Raw genomic sequence first — 10,477 nt, 5'->3', positions numbered from 1 at the left:
ACAGTTGTGTACTAGTAGAAATACATATATGTTTTTAGATTGATCCCACAGGTACATAATGCCCTGCTAAACATTATGTACTAGTTGGATTGTGTACAGACATGATAGGAAATATAATATATATCATGACAACAGCAGTAGTTTCAGCGTTCTCCACACAATATCTACTGTAATCCCAGTTATTCAGACATACAGTACAAGAAATACCAGGCTTCCCTATCAACGTAGCTTCACTGTCATCACCAGCAGAGCCAAGCCAGACATATATTCTAATTAACCCAGTGTAATCACACAAATTGCATTAAAACAAGCTGCCTAATCAATACCCTGAACATCTGTTTATCAATCAACTGGTCAGCATAATGAGAGCCTTGACAGAAGAAGTCGGAGGAGGAGGAGGAGGAGGAGGAGGGTGGACACAGATGTCTGCTTGGGGAAGCAGATCTGTGATGTGAATATCATCTGCGTAGGAGCCACTTCAGAGTTATGTTCATTCAGGACGTGCAATGGATAATCTTTTCAAACATTTTTTAACGGATAATAATATCAAGCAAAAATCTATATCGAGCATATATATCTACCACTATAGATTAGAAATATGTGATGTTTGACAGGAGATAGGAAATATTGCAAACAAATAAATAACCAGATTCGTGTATCACTATAACTCAATGCCAATTAGAAATGCATACTCATTCCTTCAGACTTCAGAGATAAGAGCAGAACATTTAAAATAGCCTACATTGTACAACACACTGATTTTTACAAGTTGTCTGTCAAGAGGGGGCGAGAGAGAGAGAGAGAGAGAGAGAGAGAGAGAGAGAGAGAGAGAGAGAGAGAGAGAGAGAGAGAGAGATACAGAGAGAGAGATGGAGAAAGGGGAAGATAGGTGCAGTAGTACAAGCACTTCTATGTTAAAGTATGGTGTGTTTAAGAATGATGGATCCCAATTGTTATCAATAACAAATTCAATAAATACAAAGCCCCTTTGTATAGCAATACGTTACACCCTGCTGACATCTTGGTGGTCCTTCTGTAGCTCAGTTGGTAGAGCATGGCGCTTGTAACGCCAGGGTAGTAGGTTCAATTCCCGGGACCACCCATACGTAGAATGTATGCACACATGACTGTAAGTTGCTTTGGATAAAAGCGTCCGCTAAATGGCATATATATATATATATCTTGTGCAGTAGCATAGCACATTGGAATTGAACGTTTCAAGATGAGAACATTTTGAGATATAAGATTCATACATAGACAGTATTCTTATCTGAAGGTTCTATAGAACTAGAATCTACCAGAGATTCATTTTTGAGTCCGTGCTTGTCTGTGGTCCCTTCTCCTGGCTGGGTGTTGTGTCAGTTTGTGTGCCCTTGTTCAAACTAGCCTCCACCTCCTTTGTTCGTGCTTGGTCGTCCTGCTTAACAGTGGGTGTTTGTTGTCTCCTCTTTGGGGCTTGGGTTCTCCGGTTTGGGTCCTTCTGTGTCTAGTTTGGGCCCTGTCTGGTCCACTTTTGGCCCTGTCTGGTCCACTTTGGGCCCGAGATTCTCCGCTTCAGGCTCTGTCGTCGTATCCTGTTTTGGAGTAAACATCCATGCGAGGGCGGCGTCAGCCGTGCCGTCCCCACTCTGACGTGAGAAACACAGGAAGGTGGCCCAGACGAAGGCACAGCACCCTGTGAAGGTGGTCCGCATGTACAGAGGCACCATGGAAAAGTTCAGGAACTAGGAGAGAGGGGTAAGGAAGAGATGAGGGGAGAGGAGGAAGAGTGGGAGGTAGGTGAGAAAACAAAGTCTTGTTCATTGTACATTTGTAAATGTTCATGGGACACAGTAAATATACCATGAAACCGTAATGATTGGCATTGTTCAAGTTAGTAGTACTGGGTGGACAGGATGTGCGTGTTCAAGGCTTTCAGATACATTAAGATATGATTATACAAAGACAGTCATTTACCTGCATGAATGGCCAGAACATGAGTCCAGTCTGCAAGAGAAAAGCATAGCAACCATTACAAGATCAGACTTCGTCCATGTTTTTAGACTTTGGGCCGTCTAAGACAATAATTTGATTGATTGAAGTACTCATCCATCATCATTGGTCTGTTTCAACAGAACAACGTTTGTATGCAGAGCTCAGGGAGTTGCCCCAAGCCACAATAGTTGGGATTTATTGTAACGTTACCTCTGTATTTATCTAGTGTCATTAATTTATATGCACAGTTGGGGGGAGCAACCCGTACGCACCTTCCCCGCCTCTTCAATTCAGGTTTCCATGTTGACCGCCCACTATGACCCCTAGACTCAGCTATGTTTCGACCCCTCCACTATGACCCCTAGACTCAGCTATTTTTCGACCCCCCCACTATGACCCCCAGACTCAGCTATGTTTCGACTCCCCCACTATGACCCCCAGACTCAGCTATGTTTCGACCCTCCACTATGACCCCCAGACTCAGCTATGTTTCAACCCCCACTATGACCCCTAGACTCAGCTATGTTTCAACCCCCACTATGACCCCTAGACTCAGCTATGTTTCGACCCCCCACTATGACCCCTAGACTCAGCTATGTTTCGACCCCCCACTATGACCCCTAGACTCAGCTATGTTTCGACCCCCCACTATGACCCCTAGACTCAGCTATGTTTCGACCCCCCACTATGACCCCCAGACTCAGCTATGTTTCAACCCCCCACTATGACCCCTAGACTCAGCTATGTTTCGACCCCCCACTATGACCCCCAGACTCAGCTATGTTTCAACCCCCCACTATGACCCCTAGACTCAGCTATGTTTCGACCCCCCACTATGACCCCCAGACTCAGCTATGTTTCAACCCCCCACTATGACCCCTAGACTCAGCTATGTTTCGACCCCCCGTTATGACCCCCAGACTCAGCCATGTTTCAATCTAATTTCACCCACTTTATATCTTCTTACCAGTGGTTGCTGTTTATGGCCTGCTGTCAGCCTCTTCCTTGCATGCCAACGGAAATATTCTGCATAAATGTAACTTTGCCTTATTTTTACTTTCGTCAGTTGTACGGTGTTTCCACCGACACATTGGTGCGGCTGGCTTCCGGGTTAAGCGAGCAGTGTGTCAAGAAGCAGGTCGGCTTGGCATGGTCGTGTTTCAGAGGACGCATGGCTCTCGACCGTCACCTCCCAAGTCCGTATGGGAGTTGCAGCGATGGGACAAGACTTTAAGTACCAATTGAATATCACGAAATTGGGGCGAAAAAAGGGTGAAAAGTACTCCCCCCCCCCCAAAAAAAAAAATAAATAAAAAAAATAAAAAACAAGGGGGGATGACTATATGTGATTAAGTGAAAATCTAAAACGCAAATATAGAAAATGCGTTGTAGGCTACAGTCAATTTTTGGACAGTTTGTGCAGGATTTTCTTTTGCATAGTTTAGATATGTTTGTGCTAATAATTTTCGACATCTTGGTAGGCTATTTGTTAGTCAACATGTCTATAATTAGATACATCCAGCTTCTCTTCTGTCATTATATGTTGCCCTAGAAGACTAAATAAATCCTTGCTCACCAGAATGTCATAAATCGATAGAATGAATGCTTCAATCTAGTTGACATCAGTAAGGTTCTCTCTGTCATCTTCTTTCACGGAGCAAAGATGTTTAGCAACCGGGGAGAAAACGCAATAACTCAACAAAAAAACTAAATGGGAAAGATCTTCTGTGCAGAATGTCCAAATGGAATCAGTTTGACTGGTTGTAAGGAAATAGAAAGCTGTGAAAATGACCCAACATGTTTCTAATAAGATTGCAGTTAGGCTTGCATATTTTATGTGGTTGAAATATTACGATTTTATGACGCTGATGAAGATACCACCTCTACAGATGATATCTAACTGAGCATTCACATTCTCTCAAGATGCTGAAAAAAATAAATCATATTTCTCCACTTCTGTCCCCAAGTCAACATTTTGCCTACATTTGGTGTATTATTTTACTGCAAGAAAACATTATTCTGCAGTAGTTAATATTAAGGCTATGTGAGAGGTTATCAGTGGTGTAAAGTACTTAAGTAAAAATACTTGAAAGTAGTACTTATATAGTTTTTTTGGTGCATCTGTACTTTACATTACTATTTATAGTTTTGACTACTTTCACTTTTACTTCACTACATTCCTACAGAAAATAATGTATTTTTTCTCCATAAATTTGCCTTGACACTGAAAAGTACTCATTCAATTTTGAATGCTTAGCAGAACAGGAAAACGGTCAAATTCACGCACTTATCAACAGAATAAGTCATGGTCATCCCTACTGCCTCTGATCTGGCGGACTCACTAAACACACATGCTTCATTTGTAAATGATGTTAGAATATTGGAGTGTGCCTCTGGCTATCTGTAAATAAATAGAAAAAAGAAAATGGTGCTATCTGGTTTGCTTATTAAAAGGAATTTGAAATTATTTATACTTTTATTTAAGTAACTACATTTACACTTAAGTATATTCTAAACCAAACAATTTTAATCAAGTAAATATTTACTCAAGTAAAGACAACTGGGTACTTTTTCAACCACTGGAGGTTATAGACCCAAGATCAGCCAGATTTGAATTTTAATTAACCAGGCAAGTCAGTAGAGAAAAAAAATATTATTTTCAAAATTGGCCTAGGAATAGTGCCATATTCAGGGGTAGAACGACAGATGTTTACCTTGTTATCTCGGGGATTCGAGCTCGCAACCGTTCAATTACTAGTCCAACGCTCTAACCACTAGGCTACCTCCCGCCCCGAGCTCAGCTTCCATTTAACCCATCTGAACAGGAGGCTATAGTTCCCTTGAACTTCCTTATTTAAAGTCCCCGTCTTGTGACTATCGAATTTGTATAGCGCCTCACAATCATCACGCATGACATAGTCGGTACAGCGGGTTATAAGTCAACTTGCGCATCGCTACTGAGTAGTGGCAGGGTTTATTCCTAACCAACTGACTGACCAGTAAAACAGGGCCCATGATTGGAATTTCTCTTCAGACTATAGACTCACCTTATATGTATTCAGGAACTTCTCCCTCCAGTCCTGGAAAATGTCCTCTTTGCCCTCCAAGAAACTCACCCCTAGGGAGAACACCGCTCAGTGTGTTTAGTCAAATATCTATTAGCCTACATTTAGAGACAACAATTGACTTGAATGGCTACTTTATTTGGTTTAAACCAACATTAGTAGGTTTGAAATATCCGATGTGTCATATATGGAGCTCACATCTGTTCAAGTCTTCCACGTGACCTCAGTTAGGCCTACATACAGACAGATAGAGTGAACTTTGTTCTCGGTCGCTCTGACTAACCTGTGTAGAATACACTAGTGGCCAGAGGGGCGGCTGTGGTCTGGTCCAAGAAAAGTTTACGCACAACCATCCTGACCGAATTCCCGGGAAATCTGCGCTCCAAAAACCGCATCCAGAAGAAGTTAAAGTTGCCATGGAAACTGAAAGCGACCACTGCCACATTGCGTGTGTGCCTCCAGTCCATTTTTTCATTGCGCGAGAACAACTGGTGAACGAAATCCCCGCCGGCAAACAGGCAACCGTAAAGGGTTACGTTGGTTAGCCACGGAAACCTTTTGACGTGTTTTATGAATGCCTTTCTCATATTGTCGACATCAGAATACAGCAACTTGAATAGAATATGATGAATAAAACGAGGTCGATATCAAGCAGTATGATGGTAGGATGTTCTTCGCCGTCTTCTGTCTGAAAATACCATTTGGTATCATCTGTCACTAACATATAGGCCTATCGCATTTCGAATGTAACATACATTTCAATACGATTATATTTTGACAAAATATCAACGAATTTCATAAAATAAGCCTAGGCTAAATGAACGTAAAGCAAGAGCATAATACTTGTGGTGAAACCAGCAGAGAGGTTTCGTGCGTAAAATCCGAAACGTCAAGTGACACCATAGCGCCGCACTGAATTCTGCATAAAATGGGAACGCCCCCCGTGACGTAAATCAGAGCAGAAAGACGCCATATTCAGGAGGAGCTTATTGGCTACTGTATTACAGTCCTGCACACAGATCTCAAGCAGGCGATCATTTAAAGATGCTATCTTTATTATACAACCTTTATAATAGAATAGGATTTTATCTTAAATGTTATAAAAATGTTCAATGTTATACTACACCAGTCTCCACTGTAAAATGTGCAGAATAAAAATATAGACAGTAGGAACTTCACGATTAAATAGTTACAAAAAACGGAAATATTCTGCATAGTGACTTTGCTAATCTTTACTTTCCTCTCCTTCTGTTCCTGAAACAGTCATTCAAACTCATCTTTCGGATCTTACTGCTTCTGCACACCTCTGCTTTCAGCTCGTATTGCTTTTTCATGTCCACCTCTGCTTTCAGCTCATTTAGTTCCTGGTTGTGTTTAGGTCTGCTTTCAGCTCATTTAGTTCCTGGTTCTGTTCAGTTCTGTTTTCAGCTCATATAGTTCCTGGTTCTGTTTTAGCCTCTTAAACGTGTCTTCTGCATCATCAGTCACTTAAAATGGGGGGGAAAAACACAGACAACATACATGACTACAGAAAGTACTGTATTAATATAAATTATGTTTATAATGGTACAGCCAGAATAGGACTGGCAACCATCTGAGCCTGCTTTTCTGCCCACTGTGCTTCTGCTTCTTCTGTCACGACCGTCTGAAGAAGTGGACTAAAGCACAGCGTGATGAGCGTACATTTTATTTTATATGAATGTCGCCAACAAAACTAGGACACGACCGTGCAGCTTACAAGGGCTATAGTGCCACTAACAAAGATAACTTCCCACAATAACAAAAGTGAAAAAGGCTGCCTAAGTATGATTCCCAATCAGAGACAACGATAGACAGCTGTCCCTGACTGAGAACCATACCTGGCCAAAACATAGAAACACAAAACATAGAAATCAGAACATAGAATGCCCACCCAAATCCCACCATGACCAAACCAAAATGGAGACATAAAAAGGCTCTCTAAGGTCAGGGCCTGACATCTGCATTGCTTGCTCTTTGGGGTTTTAGACTGGGCATCTGTAAAGCACCATGTGACTACTGCTGATGTAAAAAGGGCTTTATGAAGAAATAATATATAATTAATTTGATTGATTGATTGCAGTACTCATCCATCATTATTGGTCTGTTTCAACAGAACAACGTTTCTATGCAGAGCTCAGGGAGTTTCCCCAAGCCATTTTAGTTGGGATTTATTGTAACTTTACCTCTGTATTTATCTAGTGTCATTAATTCATATGCACAGTTGGGGGGAGCAACCCGTACGCACCTTCCCCGCCTCTTCAATTCAGGTTTCCATGTTGACCCTCCACTATGACCCCCAGACTCAGCCATGTTTTGACCCCTCCACTATGATCCCTAGACTCAGCTATGTTTCGACCCCACCACTATGACCCCTAGACTCAGCTATGTTTTGACCCCTCCACTATGATCCCTAGACTCAGCTATGTTTCGACCCCACCACTATGACCCCTAGACTCAGCTATGTTTCAACCCCTCCACTATGACCCCTAGACTCAGCTATGTTTCGACCCCACCACTATGACCCCTAGACTCAGCTATGTTTCGACCCTCCACTATGACCCCTAGACTCAGCTATGTTTCGACCCCTCCACTATGACCCCTAGACTCAGCTATGTTTCGACCCCTCCACCATGACCCCTAGACTCAGCTATGTTTCGACCCCCACTATGACCCCCAGACTCCACCATGTTTTGACCACCCCCTCCCATGTTTAATCTAATTTCCCCCCCTTTATATCTTCTTACCAGTGGTTGCTGTTTATGGCCTGCTGTCAGCCTCTTCCTTGCGTGCCATGTTTCTTTGTTTTGTCCTCATTACACCAGTGCCCTATAATCCTGTGCTCGATATTTCACCTTTCGATCCGTGCAGGTGCCAAAGACTTTTTGAGATTATCATACAGGTTTGAGCATGAATTTGAATAATAGTATGACCAACAGATGTTCAAGATCCAGAATTGTGTTGCAGCGCAATGTGAGGAGCAAGCTGCGCATGTGTTCTTCTACATTTTTGGTTAGAGTATATTTTCTTTAAAAAAACAAAAACAATTCTGATTATGTATATAATTTTAAAAAACATTGTCAGATGAGAAAAAAAGAAGAAACCCGCATAATGCTCTTGCTTGTATCACTACTCTTTAATAAGCTTGACATAACGGCCTCGCCTCTAATCGAGTAGAAATACATATAACATATTAAACACGTCTGTGACATATTGTCAGTGAATGTGTTAATTTAAACAATCATAATATGAAAATTTAGTTTAGAGGAAACATTCAAACAATGACACATAGGCTTCTTTACTAGGATTTGTGTTTTTACATTTTTATATCAGAAATAACAAAAAGAAAAAACATTTATCGCTCAATAAATCATGTTAAAGATTAATTAAATATAGAATAGAATTTTCAGTGCAAAAATCTCCTGGTTAGCTGGGTACCAGGGTGAGGTACACTGTAATAAGGTTGGTTTAGTGAGCGCCTCAGTGCAGACTTTTGATTGAACAAATACAGTATGAGAAAACGGTGGGTCAACAGAGGATATTCTGTGTTGATACAGTTTTGAAATAAAGTACAATATGAAAACAGAACCGTTTTGAATTCATCCTTACAATATATCACTTTTTTTCATTGCATCTCACATTTGTTTATTTAATTCACTGAAATATATGCATTCGTGCTCAAGCCTACTGTGCTGTATGTTAAATGTGTCTCTGTGAAATTCTTGAACAGTGATCATTTAAAAAGCTGAGAAGAATATGATTCATGTCTTCCGAAGTTCTCAAGTCTGCTACCATCCCTTCTCTTCTGCGGCTGTCAGAGTAAATCCAGAGCAAACTGCCCTTTCGTTTGAGTAAATGCCCTTGCTGTTTGCACAGAAATATTCTACTACTGATGTACATCTACAGCTACTGGATAACATGACTACACCAGATAAAAGTATAGTAGGACTCAGATCAACACAATCCATCAGGTCGCAAAGGGTGCAGACATTCACCCCCACACAATAACAACCATCAGTTACACACACACACACACACACACACACACACACACACACACAGCGACACACACACACACACACAGAGAGAGAGAGAGAGAGGGGCGCGAGAGAGAGAGAGCGAGCAAGAGAGAGAGTGAGAGAGAGAAAGAGAGAGCGAGCAAGAGAGAGAGTGAGAGAGAGAAAGAGAGAGCGAGCAAGAGAGAGTGAGAGTGAGAAAGAGAGAGCGAGCAAGAGAGAGTGAGAGAGAAAGAGCGTCTAACAAACCAAAATTGTTTCTCTGAAAACTCCCAGAACATTTGTTAGGTTGCGGCAAATGTTATCATAACACAAAAACTGTCCAGTCGTGCTGATGATTATACAATGTTTGTATAAACATTTGCCTGATGTTGCAAGAACATTCCCAGAACGCTGCACATACATTTTGTTGCAGCAGTATGTTCAAAAAAACATTGCTGGAACATTGTGTTATTACATTACCAGGGAACATAACGAGAATGTTGTTTGGGGAATGGTGGTTGTTACAGATGTTGTGCGTTTTTGTGAATGTTAGGAGAACGTCCTAATTTTGTATAAAAACCCTTTCTTATGTTCTGGGTATGTTCCCGGTTTGCTGGGCAGTCTGTCCTGTCTCTTCACTGGGGTCAGCCAGTCAAGTCAGGTGAACCATGAGAGTCCATACAGCACAGTCCATACACTACACACTGTAGCAATAGAATAGTGTTGACATTCAAAAGAGTGTCACTGATCGTTATCAAATCTTTTAGATTTTGGAGAATCTAAGAAGAAGCCTGCTCCCCCTTCTCTCCTCTGGCTTTCATTTCCCTCGGCTTTGACTGCGATGGAAATATCCCTTGCTGCTGTGGCGGCTCCACGGACAGCATAACTCACAAGAACAGCAAAAATAATGCCTATAGGAATACCAGTACATGCGCCAAGTGTTCCATGTTCTGCACCTGCAACTGCTCCCATGAGTGCCCCCACTACAGCAGTCATAATCACTATTAGTGGTTTGACGTAGTGGCCCAACACAGACAAGGCCTCTTCCCTGTATCCTTGCTTGACGGCCTGTAGGTCCACCTTCTGATGGTCAGCCATTACCGACCTGTCCTCTTCTCTGTGCTTACTTCAAAGAATAAACACACACACAGAGACAGATCATGAATCAGATCACCGTTACAGATGTAGGATCTTAATTTGAGCCAGTTTGCTACAGCAGGAAAATAAACCTGCAGCAATAGGAAATGTGAATTATTACGTGGATTATTTTTTAAGGACAGTTCTGTAGTGGTTGATACATTTTTCCTTTGGGCAAATCTAGTCTGAAATGTCAAAGTGGAAATTAATAACTTTAGAAGCAATTTTAAACTTATCATACTTACTACTGGGGGAGGGGAGTAGGGGGGGGGTAGTTGACTGCTA

The 10,477-nt window shown here is 41.7% G+C and overlaps 1 protein-coding gene across 1 annotated transcript; it reads right to left on the bottom strand.

Moving 5' to 3' along the window:
• Positions 1–828: 828 nt before the first annotated feature.
• On the bottom strand, positions 829–5,939 carry LOC124015750 (mpv17-like protein). The gene is made up of 4 exons (XM_046331203.1): positions 5,323–5,939; positions 5,022–5,092; positions 1,957–1,986; positions 829–1,724 (listed from the first exon to the last, which is right to left on the bottom strand). The coding sequence occupies exons 1-4, from the start codon at positions 5,624–5,626 to the stop codon at positions 1,422–1,424; spliced, it is 708 nt and encodes a 235-aa protein (XP_046187159.1). The 5' UTR covers positions 5,627–5,939; the 3' UTR covers positions 829–1,421.
• Between the last annotated feature and the right edge of the window lie 4,538 nt (positions 5,940–10,477).

Source organism: Oncorhynchus gorbuscha, linkage group LG26, assembly GCF_021184085.1.
Source record: "Oncorhynchus gorbuscha isolate QuinsamMale2020 ecotype Even-year linkage group LG26, OgorEven_v1.0, whole genome shotgun sequence".
NCBI classification, from domain to species: domain Eukaryota; kingdom Metazoa; phylum Chordata; class Actinopteri; order Salmoniformes; family Salmonidae; genus Oncorhynchus; species Oncorhynchus gorbuscha.
This window is presented reverse-complemented; position numbering and strand designations above follow the sequence as displayed.